At 49.4% G+C, this 14621-nt stretch overlaps 1 protein-coding gene across 1 annotated transcript in view; it reads right to left on the bottom strand.

Moving 5' to 3' along the window:
* The window catches only part of SCARA3 (scavenger receptor class A member 3), a 29853-nt gene that overhangs the window by 10592 nt on the left and 4640 nt on the right, over positions 1 to 14621 (bottom strand). The window contains exons 2-4 of the mRNA XM_033145231.1: positions 8858 to 8914; positions 7205 to 7324; positions 1599 to 1697 (exon numbers count right to left, since the gene is read on the bottom strand). Coding sequence (XP_033001122.1) covers positions 1599 to 1697; positions 7205 to 7324; positions 8858 to 8914 — 276 coding nt within the window. The remainder of the gene's footprint in view (positions 1 to 1598; positions 1698 to 7204; positions 7325 to 8857; positions 8915 to 14621) is intronic.

Raw genomic sequence — 14621 nt, 5'->3', positions numbered from 1 at the left:
GAGGCAGCAATGCCCCAAAAATTCCCGGGCTGAGCAGGACTGGAGGTATAAATGACTATCAGACTAACAAAAGTTGGTATCACTAGATCAAGTTCATCCGTTTCGTGGAATTAATTAAACTAAATAGTTTTAGCTGGATTTTGAAAAACGTAAAGGCATGCAATTAGTTGCTACTGTTTTGAATTTCATTGTGTTATTATCTTCTCAAGTGGGTTGTTCAAACCACTGTGATGAATAATGCTTTTTATGGGGTAGGAGGGGTAACAGTGGGGATGAGCTGGAAGCACGAGGGCAGTGACACCCCCCCCCAAAAAAGTTTGGGAGCCGCTGGACTAGAGAGCAAGCCCCCTTGGCATCTTGGCTTAGGAGGGGACTGCTAGACCGGCTTCGTCCAGCTCTTGTCAGTGAGTCAGAGACGTCCCTATCACTTGCAGATGCTTGCAAAATCCAACCGTCCGTTTGCTGACTGGCAACAAACTTTCTCGCACCCTCACAAGACGTGTTGCTCAGCAATTAAGCAGATGTTGGCTCTTCTCGTTTCAAAGTCTTACTCATCCACTTCCTCTGCAGCCAAGATCTTGCAAGACCTGCTAAACAGAGACCTCCGAGCGCAGAGCTGTTCCTGAGCACCTGACAGAAGCTCACATTTATAGTCACCAGGGTGGAAACTGCGCATCCCAGCAGCAGATACCACCATGGAAACCTAGCTGTGCGCAGGACCGTAGAATTGTCGAGTTGGAAGGGACCCCCGAGGGCCATCTAGTCCAACCCCCTGTGCAGCCTAGCAATTTTAATCATGCCAGTACCTACAGATCAATAACTCAGAGGAGGAGATGTCCCTTCAAACATCACCTGTTAAAGGAGCTGAGTTAGACACAGGTGGGGGGGGGGAAGTCTCCCTGCTCTGCTCTGAGAGCCAACAGAGAGGTGACATTGAGGCTGCAGCCTTTTCTAGATTTGGCGGAGGAGGCCGAGGTTGGCTGTGCTTTACCTGGGTCCGTGGTTCAAAGGCAGGACACCTGCTTGGCATGCAGAAGGTCCTGGTTTGAATCCCTGTCATGTTCAGGCAGGGCTGGGAGAAACCTCAGTCTGGGGAGCTGCTGTAATCAATACTCAGCTAGTTGAATCACAGAGTCAGAGGGGAACCCCAAGGCTCATTGAGCCCGACCCTCTGCAGTGCAGGAATCACAGGTAAGGAACCCCTGGCAGGTGGACACCTAAGCTTTCTATAAAAATCTCTAACTTACATGGGTGGCTCTGTGGTCTAAGACACAGAGCCTAGGGCTTGCCAATCAGAAGGTCGGTGGTTCGAATCCCTGCAACGGGGTGAGCTCCCGTTGCTCAGTCCCATCTCCTGCCAAACTAGCAGTTCAGAAGCACGTCAAAGTGCAAGTAGATAAATAGGTACCGCTCCAGCGGGAAGGTCAACGGCGTTTCCGGGCGCTGCTCTGGTTCGCCAGAAGCGGCTTAGTCATGCTGGCCACATGACCCGGAAGCTGGACGCCGGCTCCCTCGGCCAGTAAAGCGAGATGAGCGCCGCAACCCCAGAGTCGTCCGTGACTGGACCTAATGGTCAGGGGTCCCTTTACCTAACTTACCCAGCTCTTGGAGATTCTCCTGGACCGACTCAATTTTCTTCTCATAGTATGTCTGGGCGGAGTTAACATCGTCAGCTAGAGAATCCACCTTCTTGAAGACTGCAAGGATGACACAAAAAGTGAGCGCATTATCTTTGGGGCTACCTGGCTGTGAACACACGAGCTCACCTTGATAGCTGTGAATTCTGGGATGGGTTGCTGGAGCCTCCGCAGGAGGAGAACTCCCAGCCTTGGGGGAAAAGCTTCATTCTTTCATTTGCTTCGTTTTCACGCTTATACGGCAAGCAACACATGCTAGAAACGGAAAGGGCAGGTCCACACACTATCCAACACATGTTTGGAACACATGCCTTCCCCCAAAGACCCCCCCTTTACAGAGCTACAATTCCCAGCACCTTGAACAAACTACTGTTCCCAGGATTCTTCGGGGAGAAGTTGTGTGCTCTAAATGTGTTTCATTTAATTAATTATAAAAAAATACTTGTGCATCACGGTGTCAGCAAATATACATATCTCGAAGCAGTTTACAGCAATATAAACATAAGGCTGGATGATAAAAGCTGTACAAAAATAGTTTGAAACAGACATCAATGAACCATTGGGGAAGGATGCAGTCTTAATTTGCCTGCACAGGTCTGGTGGAACAGAAAAATTTTCAACGGTCACTAAAAAGTTGACACTTGCTGAATCTCCAGTGGCAGAGAGTTCCACGGGTCTGGGCTGATGACATAGAAGGCTCTGTTTCCGGTTATTGTCGAACAAGCCTCACCAACTTGGGGAACGACCAGCAACATTCTTGCAAGTGATCTCAGTGGCTGAGCGGGAATAGAAGGAGGTGCCCTGGGGTGCTGCAGGTACTTTAAATAAATGGTGCGGATCTGGCCCAGTATTGATGATAGTCCAATTGATATGAACTTCTGGGAATGAATCAACAAAGCTTTGCATAATTCATCTATGGATTCATTCAGGGCTGGATTTAGGTTTGATGAGGCCCTCAGCTACTGAAGTTAACGGGGGCCTCTATATTTCCAGCTGTCCTTTGTCAACAACAAATTGTCACTGTTTTTGTGTGTTGAATATATGCTATAGGGTCGTTTATGGACCCAACAGATATCTAAAGCCATTTGCACATAACAAATAGGAGCCTACACAACACAAAACACTGTCGCTGTATATAGGTTTTATTTTATTTGTTTTTTATCTTATATTTTGGAAATGTACATCCAGGGTTTTTTTTACCCTTTACATTTTTTGGGGCCCCCCCAAGAGAGTGGGGCCCTAAGCTATAGCCTGTTTAGCTTTTACGTAAATCCGGCACTGGATTCGGTGGACGGGAAGCATGTGGCAGGAATGATGTATCTAACAGCAATCTCTTTTCCTTTCCGCAAGCAGGACGCCCCGCTCTCCTGCCCCCCGATTTGCTGCGTTTTGCCCTTTGAAACTGGTCCGCCTCCTCCTTCCAGGGTGGAGATCCCGGCTGCAGCCAAGGGCTAAGCAGAGCGGAACTGTTTCGCGTTCTTTTGGCTAATGCATCCCCAAGAAACATCCCCTTTCTCCTGGCAATCCCCTGCTTTTCCTGACTCATGTTTCTCGCTTGCAGTCCACCGTATCCCACCGGTTCCTCCCAGCCAGCTGGTTATCTGATCCTCGCTTTTCGCTTAGTATTGTACCCTTGAGGTTTCCTTTCCCGGGGAAAATGAGGTGGAAAATGGGGATGCTGCTTGGTTGATGCAGTGTGTGTGTGTGTGTGTGTGTGTGTGTGTGTGTAGGATTTCATTCTTCTTTTTACGTCAAATCAGGTTTTGGCCAAATGTGCAGATTCCTTTAACAACCTTGCAATGTTGAAAATGCTTACAGTGCAGCCTATCAACAGTTCCCAAAGTTTCCGGCATTTTTCAAAAATGGATTCTTTATTTTTAAAAATACTCCTGACTCAGATCTGGTTTCTTTTCAAATCTATGATTCTATAATTTCCCCTTCCTACCCCCTTGCCAGTTTCAAGGATGGGCTTTGCTTTCCTCTTCCCTCCCCGTGTCATGTTCATTTTGTGCTGTGATTCTCTGTGAACATGCTGGTTGTAATCTCTGTACGGTGCTTAGAAAAGTATTGGTGCTGTATTTTATAAAATCCATCCAACACTTGAGGGTTGTTGTTTTTTTAAAGAAAAAAGCCCCTCAAAGCGATTTATGGGGAAAAAAGGGAAAGCAATAAAATGGTCAATAAGAGAAACTAACGACAGTAATTTAAGGCTTTTGAAAAGTGGAATGTTACATGTGGGTAGCCGTGTTGGTCTGCCATAGTCGAAACAAAATAGAAAATTCTTTCCAGTAGCACCTTAGAGACCAACTAAGTTTGTTCTTGGTATGAGCTTTCGTGTGCATGCACACTTCTTCAGATTTTGTTTCGAAAAGTGGAATGAACAATACGCTAAGAAAAGAACTCGCAGCAACTTTTTAAACATCTGGGTCTAAACAAAAATGTTTTTAGCAGGGGTTGAAAAGTGTACGCCGAAGGCTTGATATCAATAGTCAGGGGGTTCCAAAGTGTAGGGGCTGCTATAATAATGCCATGCTTAAAAGAAGGAGGTGTTTTTTTTTTACAAATGCAGAAAGAGTATTATGATCTCGTAGGTAAACTGGTCCCAAGTTGTTAAGGGTTTTTATTTTACTATTAGCAACATCCTTAATTTGGTCCGGTAGCAAAAAAAAAATATACCCCGCCCTTCCCAATCAAAACTGGGCTCAGGGCAGCTAACAACAAACATAAAAACATTGATTAATAACAAGTTTAAAAGCAGCTTAAAAACAGCATAAACACAACATAAATGTGGCATCACCAGGGCAAAACTGGCCAGATTAATTGGCAACCAGTGCAGATCTCTGATCCCAGGTGTTGTAAGCTGGCAAGGCCTCACTCTGGTCAGCAATCGTGCTGCAGCATTCTGCACTAACTGCAGGTTCCCAATTCCTATGGATAATTTTTTTGTGTTTAACATTTTTTTTTTTTTTTGCAAACTGCTTGGAGGTGTGTGTTTTTTTGGTGTTTTTTTTTTACGGTCAAGCGATGTGAAAACGTTATGAAAGAAAATAAATAAATAAATAGCCAAGCTTTAACCAATTGCGTAGCTTTGAGCCATACAAAGAAATCTGGCAGCCTTCCTCCCTTGCAACCGATGCCGAGATCTTGCCTTCTTCAGAACGCAGGCCAGCTGAGCCTTGCAACTGATTCTTGTAGAGTGGTACCTTCGAAGTCGAATGGAATCCATTCTGGAAGTCCATTCGATTTCCAAAACGTTCGGAAACCAAAGCGTGGCTTCCGATTGGCTGCAGGAAGCTCTTGCAGCCAATCGGAAGCCCCGTTGGACATTTGGGTTCCAAAGAACGTTTGCAAACCGGAGCATTCGCTTCCGGGTTTGCGGCGCTCGGGAGCCAAAACGTCCGAGTACCAAGGCGTTTGGGATCCAAGGTACGACTGTATTGCCAGTTTTAGGTTTGGACTGGCAGCCTGTTGGTGTTGTGGGGGCCAGCTGCTCAAAGTTATTGCATCTGCACCCCCCAACCTGGCCGGCTCTTGCCTTCACTTGCCCACCCCACCTGTCCTCTAGGCAACTTTGGTTGTCAACTGATGGCCTCATTTCTCTAGCCAACTGCAGACCCCACCTGCGTCTCCATCTGGGATCCTTGAATGTTCCTGCTGCTAAACTGGCTCAAGGGCAGGACTCGTTGGAACATGGTGGACTTGGCTAAAAATAAAAAAAACCAACCCTGAATTTTTGCACCAAGCAGACCCGAAATTCTGAATTCTGAGCGAACGTTGCAAACGGAGGACTCTTGCATCCGTCTGCACGATTTGCATCAGGCATCTGCCCCCTGAGGCGTGCTATGTGATTCTCTTCCAAGACCATAAGGAGAGTCTGGTGCTGGATCAGGCCAATGAATATTTGAACGCGGAGCTCTTTCGCCACCCAGGCAGCTGCCGGGGTTGCAGAATTCGTGGCTCTGCAGTGGGCTGGGACAGGACCCAAACCTCAGGCTCCTCTCAGCTGTGTGCCAGGCCCACATGTTCAGTTCAGCTTCGGGGCACGTGATCTCGAGAGAGAGGGTGGCCTCTCTCTGCCCAAAACAACACGGCAGGGAAGGCCACCTGGAGGCAGCAGGGAAGTTGCTGCCTCAGACCAAGGAAGGGCTCTCAGCCCAGGCCACCTGGTCTGCCAGCCATGCCGAGAGGCAGTGGGTGGTCTCAGCCAAGACCCAGAGATGAGGGAAGGGCCTCCTTTCCTGGAGAGCTGGCTGCTGGTCCAGGAAGTTGGATGCAGCGAAAGACCCCCCCAGGCAGAGAGGCCTGGGATGGAAAGAGGGGTGGCACCCTCCCTGTTCTTGCAGATCGGCTGGGAACAGACATTGTCTGCGTGTGCGAGAAGGCTTTTCATAGTAGAGCCTACTGTATCAGACCAGCGGCCCATCTAAGTCCAGCATCCAGTTCTTACAATGGCCGCCCAGATGCCCAAAGCAGGACTCGAACACAGAACCACTCTCTCCACTCACGCAATTTCCAGCAAGTGGCATGCAAAAGCATGGCTGCTTCTGAGTGTGGAGGCAGAGCAGAGCCACCCCACACGACAGGCCGTCAATAGCCTTCTCCTCCTCCGTCAGAGGCGGATTTAGGGAAGCGCAACTGGTTTGCCTGCACTGGGCGCCAAGCCGAGAGGGCGTCCCATGGGGAGCTGCAGCAAGGACAAACAACAGAAGGCCCGTTCTTGTGTTGCCAACCTCCAGACCTCTCATGGAGGAGGCACACGAAGAAGGGTCTCAGAGAATGATCTCAGGGTCTGGGTAGGTTCATATGCGAAGAGGCGGCCCTTGAGGTACTGTGGTCCTGATCCGTTTAAGGCTTTATAGGTCAAAAGCAGCACTTTGAATTGGGCCTGGAAACTCATTGGGAGCCAGTGCAGCTGGACTAGGATCGGTGTAATATGCTCAAACCGTCTTGCTCTGGTGAGCAACCTCCGCAACGACCATCCAAGTAGGATTGGAACCACCGCAAAGCGGTGCCACCCAACCCTAGTTCGGACAGTTGCTCCAGAAGGATACCATGGTCGATGGTATCGAAAGCCGCTGAGAGGTAGAGAAGAATTAACAGGGACATGTTTCCCGTGTCTCTCTCTCAACAGAGGTCATCCTACAGGGCGACCAAAGCAGTTTCTGTGCCAAAACCGTGCCAAAACCCCGACTGAAATGGATCCAGAAGACCAGTTTCTTCCAAAAGTGCCTGGATCTCTTTTAAAGCCCTTCCTTTGTCCCAAATCTTACTGCACTCAGCTTCATTGGATCTTCACTGGTTCTAGCTTTTTGAGAGAGGAAAACGATTCTCTGTCTGTCTGCTTTCTCCATGTGATGCTTAATTTTATAAACTTCTACCATGTTGCCTCTTCCTGGTCTTCTCTCTAAACTAGAAAGTCCCAAGGTTCTGTAACCTTCCTGCGTAGTGGAGCCACTCCACCCCCTTGATGATTTATGTTTCTGTTTCCTGAACCTGAGAGACAGACAGGAGGGTGTGTGTGTGTGTGTGTGTGTGTGTGTGTGTGTGTGTGTGTGTGTCCTACTCACCCAGAGCTGCCAGCACCACCACAGCCACAATGAGCAAGACGACAAAGACATACAGGACTTTGACGGACGTCTGCAGCGTCAGGGTCTTTTCGCACTGGCTGCAGTTGGTCCTCATCCGGCCTGGGTGGGGAGGGGGCATAAAGCAGAGATGGGAGACCATTGTGTGTCTAGCAGGTGTTTGTGTATCAGGGTCAAGTTTAAATGTCTTAATCAGAAATGCCGGAGTTTACGTTTGTCTGGAGGTTTCTCCCCTGGCCTGAACGCTCCACTCCCACCCCCAAAATGATCCAGAAAGTTTGCTGGCATCATAAAATCATAGAATTGTAGAGAAATGCAGGAATCTCAGCTAAAGCATTCATGACAGTCAATTATCACAGCCGACTTCCTGCTCTGTACCTGCCCATGCTCAGCTTCCCTTCTTTAGCGCATGCTGGGATGTGGACACATCGTAACTTTGAAGGACATTCTTTCCCTCAAAGAATTCTGGGCATTGCATGATTTTGTAAACTTCTATAATGTCTTCTCTTGCTTGCCGTTTCTCTAAACTAAGAAGTCCCAAATACTGCAGCCTCGCTTCGCAAGGGAATCACTCCATCCCCTTGATAATTTTTTGATCACGTTCATCTGACTGCATCACGAGCACAAAGTTTTTACAGCTGTTTAGCAGTGTAGCAGGTGCTGATAAGTCACTGTAATTAGCTGTGTCAGCAATTGTGAATGAGATATAATGTGCAGTATGTCCCTTACTCTTCCCTGGTGGGTGGGTGATGATTATAGACACTATATAAGATGTACCGTATTTTTCACTGGACCATAGGGCGCACCTCGTTTTTAGAGGAGGAAACAAGAATTTTTTTCCTGGTTTTCCTCCTCTAAAAGCCCTGTTTTTTTGAGGATCAGCTAAAAGTTTTGCAGCTTTTTTTGCAAAGGGAAAAACCCTGTTTTTTTTGAGGATCAGCTAAAGGTTTTGCAGCTTTTTTGCAAAGGGGGAAAAGCAAAGCTCCTTTTGCAAAGGGGGAAAAGCAAAGAGGAAAAGCCCCATTTTTATGGGGTTGAACTCACATTTCTGCAGCTTCTAAAGGAAAGGGAGCCTTTTCTACAGTTTCTAGACAGATAATCTAATCAGCCAGTCACATGTCCTGGGGAAACAAACAACCTCCCTCTGCAGCACATTCAACAATGGAGGGCGGGGCTGAAAGGGAGCCAGGACTCTTATCTCTCTCCTGATCTCTTGCTGATCAGCTGCTGAGCGGGGTCCTTTCAACACCCCCTTTTCTCTTTGTGAAATAAAAAGCACGATCCTCTTTTGGCCCCTGGGCAATTCAGCTCCAGGGACCACCATTCGCTCCATAAGACGCACAGATATTTCCCCTTACTTTTTAGGAGGAAAAAAGTGTGTCTTATGGAGCGAAAAATACGGTATGTTAGAGGAGTTTTGTTATTAAACCATGCAAAGATATTTTTACGTCTCTTCAGTGTTTCCATCTGTGGGGTCTACTCGGCACGCACTCTGTGGCATGTTTCAAATGCCTAGTACTTTGATGTATGTTCCCTCTCTTAACATCACCACTTGCAAGCATGCGAGCGTGCCCACACACACACACACACACACACACACTCTAATACCCCCCTCCCCCACCCAGCAGCTCTTACCATTTGGCCTGTATCTGAAGGATGGCATCTCGTCGTCTTCTCCAATGAGGTCTTCCTCTGAAATACAAAAACGAAAACATTGTTTTGTTAAAAAAAAATTAAGAACAACAAAGTGCTGGGATCAGCTGCTTCCATGGAACAAAAGGGGCACGGTGTTGAACCTTTTTAAACAAACCATCTGTCCGCTTGGCATGCCAAACTACCCCTTCAAACCCTCGCCCTCACTTTGCAACCAGCACTGAAATTGCCAAACGGATAAAAGCCTTTACGGCTCTGCGTCTCCACTCTGTGCCCTTGGCCATAGCTGAAGAATTGCCAGGTCCCCTATGGAGCGAGAGTTTGCCCACAGTGGCATCAATGTGCCTGAAACTTACCTCACTAGCTTACCCTTGTGGCTTAACCAACCCACTACTAACTTGTTTGCCCTGCCTACGAGGATTTAAGAGCAGCCTTGTACAAAGCAATTAAATATTTCATCTCAGAGATATCAGTTGGGCATCTGATTAACTTTTGATTAGGGGAACGATCCCCCTACACCTCTGTTCTCTACGGGGAGCTGGCCTCTGGCGCCAAGCCCGTTGGCAGACCAACTCTGCAGTACAAATATGTCTGCAAACATCGACATGAAGGCTGGCAAGCGTCAACCTTGCCCCCCCCAGGAGAATCCCTTGCAGACGAGCGCATTGCCTGGAAACTGGCAGTCAGGTTGCGCATCCACAGCAGTGAGCAAAGAAATGACCACTGGCAGGAGCGCAGAGAGAAGAATCGCTGCATCTGCGGCAGCACGACCGGATGCCTTCCTCTGCTCTGGCTGCAACAAAACATGCCCAGTGGAGGAGGAAGGGGGTGTGTGGTGAATGCAGTCCACCCTGGGTATCATCCTGGGGGTGTGTGTGCCATTGCTGCACCGCTCGCCATTGGCGGCACCCCATGGGACGCTCACCACTCGCTGAGGGCAGCACCTTCCTGGGACGCTTGCCCTGCCACCTCGGGCGGCTAGCCACCGGGTGCCAGTGCTGTCAAGTATCCCGTTTTCCCCGGGATTCTCCCTTATTTCAAGCAGTTTCCCGCTGCTCTCCCTTATTTTTTTATTTCCCTTAAATTTCCCGTTTTTAATGGAAGCAGCTCCTCCCCTGCTGGCCAGGGACTGGGTGGGAAGACCTCGCCTACTTGGAGAGAAAAGCCTCAGCCCTCAAAGCAAGTGGGAGCCGTTTCCCGTGCTTACAGGGGGGTGTATTCCTCCCCCTGCATCAGCCCCTATCCGTTGCCGCCAAGCCCCTCAGCCGGCCAATAGGGTTAGCTGGCAGGCAGAGCCTGGCTGCCTTTGAGCAGCTGCTGCTTCCTGTCCTGTTTTGATGGGATCAGACAAGAAGACGATGGGGCTCCATTGCACGGAGCACATGGCTGCCCTCCTCTTTGCTCCGCTCCGAGCCTGCTTGGAGTTTACATTGCTGCTCTGCCCACTTTTGCTTCTGGCTCCGCCCACCACTGACATGTGACTGTTCCCGGGATAGGTGAGACTGCTGATCCCTTATTTTCAAATTCAAAACTTGACAGCTATGCTGGGTGCACAGCATGTGCGCCACTCCAGGTGCTGGAGCAGCTAGCTCCACCTCTGAACATGCCTCTCCTGTATCGCTCTCTTCAGCCACAGCAGGTACTGCAACCTTCCAACGTCTTGACCTCACCCCAGAATGCGCACTCCTTCAATGTCTCCTGAGACAGACAGGTGCCAACCAACCTACTCTGAATTTCTGGTCAGGATCCTCCTTTTGACCCACTTCCCTTGAGGCTCCCAGCCTTTTTCGAAAGTGCTAGATGGCCAAGTACTAGCAGGATGCTTCGGGGGAAAAGAGCTTGCCCCGCCCCACTCTGTGTTTCTTGGACGCTGTGGTTCATTTAAGAGATGAGGGCGCACCAGGGATTTCTTTGCCAGCCGCAAGCTGGGCACTCTGACAAGGAGAAGAAGAGCTGGCAGAGACATTGGCCATCGAGGGATGAAGACAGATGAAAGATTTCAAGAGCCCTCATAGCGGGTTCTTCACCCAAAGCGGGAGCCCAGCTAGGATTATGGTTCACAAACATACACACGAGAGCCAGTGTGGTGCAGTGGTTAAGAGTGGTAGACTCGTAATCTGGTGAACAGGGTTCGCGTCTCCACTCCTCCACATGCAGCTGCTGGGTGACCTTGGGCTAGTCACCCTTCTCTGAAGTCTCTCAGCCCCACTCACCTCACAGAGTGTTTGTTGTGGGGGAGGAAGGGAGAGGAGAATGTGAGCTGCTTTGAGACTCCTTCGGGTAGTGATAAAGCGGGATATCAAATCCAAACTCTTCTTGTGGGTAGGGGTAGGGGGTCAGTCTAGATGATGCCCTGTGTCCACCCTTCCAATTCCTGTATTCGTCAGACAAGTTTCCTTACACAACAAGGACCTTCGCTGGCCCCTTGAGTGCCCTCATCAGCATATCAAAAGAAGGAGCCAGGATGCGAGAGCGGGCAACTAGGCGAGGGGCTCCTCTGGGCTAATGCCACCTAGCTGCTAGGTAGGGGAACAGTATTGTGTGTGAGCAGGGGTGCCAACTTGAATAAAATATTGGGGGCCCCAAGTAAACCCCACCCCACATAATCAAGCACATGACACGGTACACACGCACCATTTGAATGGCAATGCCCATCAAATTTGCCCCCCCCCCGGACACCTCTAATATTTTATTGGGGAGGGCGAAGGGACTTCAGCCCCTAGGAGTTGGATACCATGTGTGTGGGGAACGGTTGGGGGGGGGGGGTTGGGTATGTTTAGAAGGAAAAAGAGGACACTGAGAGGAGATAGGAGAGCCATCTTCCAATCTCTCAAGGGCTGTCACATGGAAGAGGGAAGAAGGTTGTTTTCTCCTGCTCTGGAGGGCAGGACTCGAACCCATGGCTTCAAGAACATTGTGACAGTAAGAGCTGTTCAACAGTATCATGGACTCCCTCGGGAGGTTGTGGACTCTCCTTCCTTGGAGGATTTTTAAGCAGAGGTTGGATGGCCATCTGTCATGGGTGCTTTAGCTGAGATTCCTTCCTTTGCAGGGGGTTGGACTAGATGACCCTCGGGGATCCCTTCCAGCTTTACAGTTCTATGATTCTGGATGGGCCAATGGTCTGGCCTTGTATAAAGCAGATTCCTCTGTTCCTATGGATGAGGGGCAGGGCTTCATTTCCAAAGGCACTCGGGGCACAGTTATTTCAGCACCGTCTGCTATTGATTTTTCCGTTCCCTCTTGATCCTGCCTCATGGCTCCATAAAGCCGAGGGTGGCTGGCGATAGGGCCGTAAAAAAACAATGAAACACCTCAAAGCCAAATAAGAAACGCAACTCATGCCCTATATTTGAAAGTAACATAAGCCGGTCTCCCCCAACCTGGCGCCTTCCAGATGTTTCGAACTACAGATCTGATCGGTCCCAGAATGTACAGGAATAGTGGAAACAGCTCTATGTTGAGTCAGTCTTCCATACACTGGCTGGCAGCAGCTCTCTGGGGTTTCAGGCAAGCCTTGCCTGCAGATGCCAGCGGGGAGTGAATCAATCTGGAACTCCCTGCCTCTTGACACCGGGCAGATGCTCTCCCTGTGCTCTTTTCGAGCACCTGCTAAAAACATTTTTGTTTCGGCAAGCCTCTGCAGACATGTAGAATGTGGACTTCTAAAAACCTGTTTTTGGTTGATTGGTGGTTATATATTTTGAATGAGTTACAGAGTTGTTTTTAAGTCATGTATAAATTTTGTGAAATAAATACATACATAAACCTGGGTACAAAACAGATGGCCCCAGGGAGTTGTAGTTCGAAGCTTCTGAATGGCGCCTGGTTGCTGGAGGCTGAAGGAAGCCTTTAGCAGCAAACCAGTGTCTCAGTTGGGGGGGGGGGACGACGACAAATCATCACCCGTCACAAATTCAGACCCATTCCTTCAAGTGCCTGCTGGGGTTAAAAAATAAAAGAGAGAGGGTTTGACTTGCTCTGTCAGCAACATGCGAGACTGATGGACGTTTGTGAGGCAGAAAATAAAAATAAAAGGGCAATAAAGGAACTCATAGAATCATAGAATTGTGGAGTTGGAATCTAATGAAACTGAATGTTGGGCTTTTGGGCAGAAATAAAAGGAAGGATTTCTTCACACAGCACAGAGTTAAACTATGGAACTGATTCCCACAGGAGACAGTGATGGCCACCTACTGGAATGGCTTTAAAAGGTAAAGGTAAAGGGACCCCTGACCATTAGGTCCAGTCGCGGACGACTCTGGAGTTACGGCACTCATCTCGCGTTACTAGCCGAGGGAGCCGGTGTACAGTTTCTGGGTCATGTGGCCAGCATGACTAAGCCGCTTCTGGTGAACCAGAGCAGCGCATGGAAATGCTGTTTACCTTCCCACCAGAGCGGTACCTATTTATCTACTTGCACTTTGACGTACTTTCGAACTGCTAGGTTGGCAGGAGCTGGGACCGAGCAACGGGAGCTCACCCCATCACAGGGATTCGAACCGCCGACCTTCCGATCGGCAAGCCCTCTGCTCTGTGGTTTAACCCACAGCGCCACCCGCGTTTAAAAGAGGATGGGACAAATTCACGGAGAAGAAAAGGGCTATTGATGGCCCCTAACCAAGGTGACTATGCATTGGCACCATGGTGAGAGGCAGCCATTCTTCTGAATCCCACTTGCTGGAAACCACAGAAGGGGAGAGTAGTGCTCTTATGCTTGAATCCTGCTTGCTGGGTTTCCCACTGGGGCATTTGGTTAACCATGGTGAGAAGTGGGTGCTGGACTAGATGGGCTTTTGGCCTGATCCAGCAGGATCTTATGAGGTCGGGGGCAGGCATCAATACTGGGCCCTGGCAGATGCCCCAGATTGCCAGGTGATGGCGATGGCTCTCCTGGCAGCCCTGCACACATGAGAGAGACAGGAGCCCCTGTCTTAGCCTCACCCAGGTGGCTGCCCAGGGAGGGGGCGGGCATTGTGTTCCCCCAGGCCTTGCGCCCCCGTGGCATTCTCATGGTTACCGGTGGGCTTGTGTTCAGCCGGGCCTTTTATGTGGAATGAAATCAATCCAGCAAACGGGTTTGCAAAGAGCCATGTGTGCCTTTCAACATTTGACAGGCTTCCTTGGGTCAACAGCTTATGAAACCCCCATCTTCCCTTACATCAACAAGGGGAAGGGAGAAGCGGTTCGTTCGGCCAGGTGCAGGCTGTTTTCCAGAGCAGACCTGGCACTTGTGTTTATCCTCCCTTTAGATCATCTTGCGGAGAAGGCAAGCAAATATTTGCCATCTGAAGGACCAAGGGCTGCCAGGTGAAAATCTTAGCTCTGAGGGGCACCCTGGAGATTTGGGGTCCAAAGTTAGAGGTGTACGTTGCACCCTGCGGAAAAAGGTCTGCGAAAGGGGCACCTGTGATCTAGTTAAGTTTCCCATTGTGCCTGACGAAGAGACCTGTGCAGCTCAAAAGCTTGCTTGTACATGCCGACTGAACATTAGGAAGAACTTTCTGGCAGTAAGAGACTTTTGACAGAGGAACGGGCTCCCTTGTAAGATGATGGACTTGGAGGTTTTTAAGCAGAGGCTGGATAGCCATCTTTTGGGGATTCTTTCACTGTGATTCCTGCGGTTGGACTAGATGACCCCTGGGGATCCCTTCCAACGCTACAATTCTATTCCTCCTACCAAATGAGTTGTTTCAGGAAAGGGCCAAGCCACTTCTCTTGCTGGAGGCATAGAAACCGATAGCCT

The sequence above is a fragment of the Lacerta agilis genome, chromosome 3 (assembly GCF_009819535.1).
Source record: "Lacerta agilis isolate rLacAgi1 chromosome 3, rLacAgi1.pri, whole genome shotgun sequence".
NCBI classification, from domain to species: Eukaryota; Metazoa; Chordata; class Lepidosauria; order Squamata; family Lacertidae; genus Lacerta; species Lacerta agilis.
The sequence above is the reverse complement of the archived record's forward strand: the minus strand, read 5'-3'. Positions and strand labels throughout refer to the sequence as shown.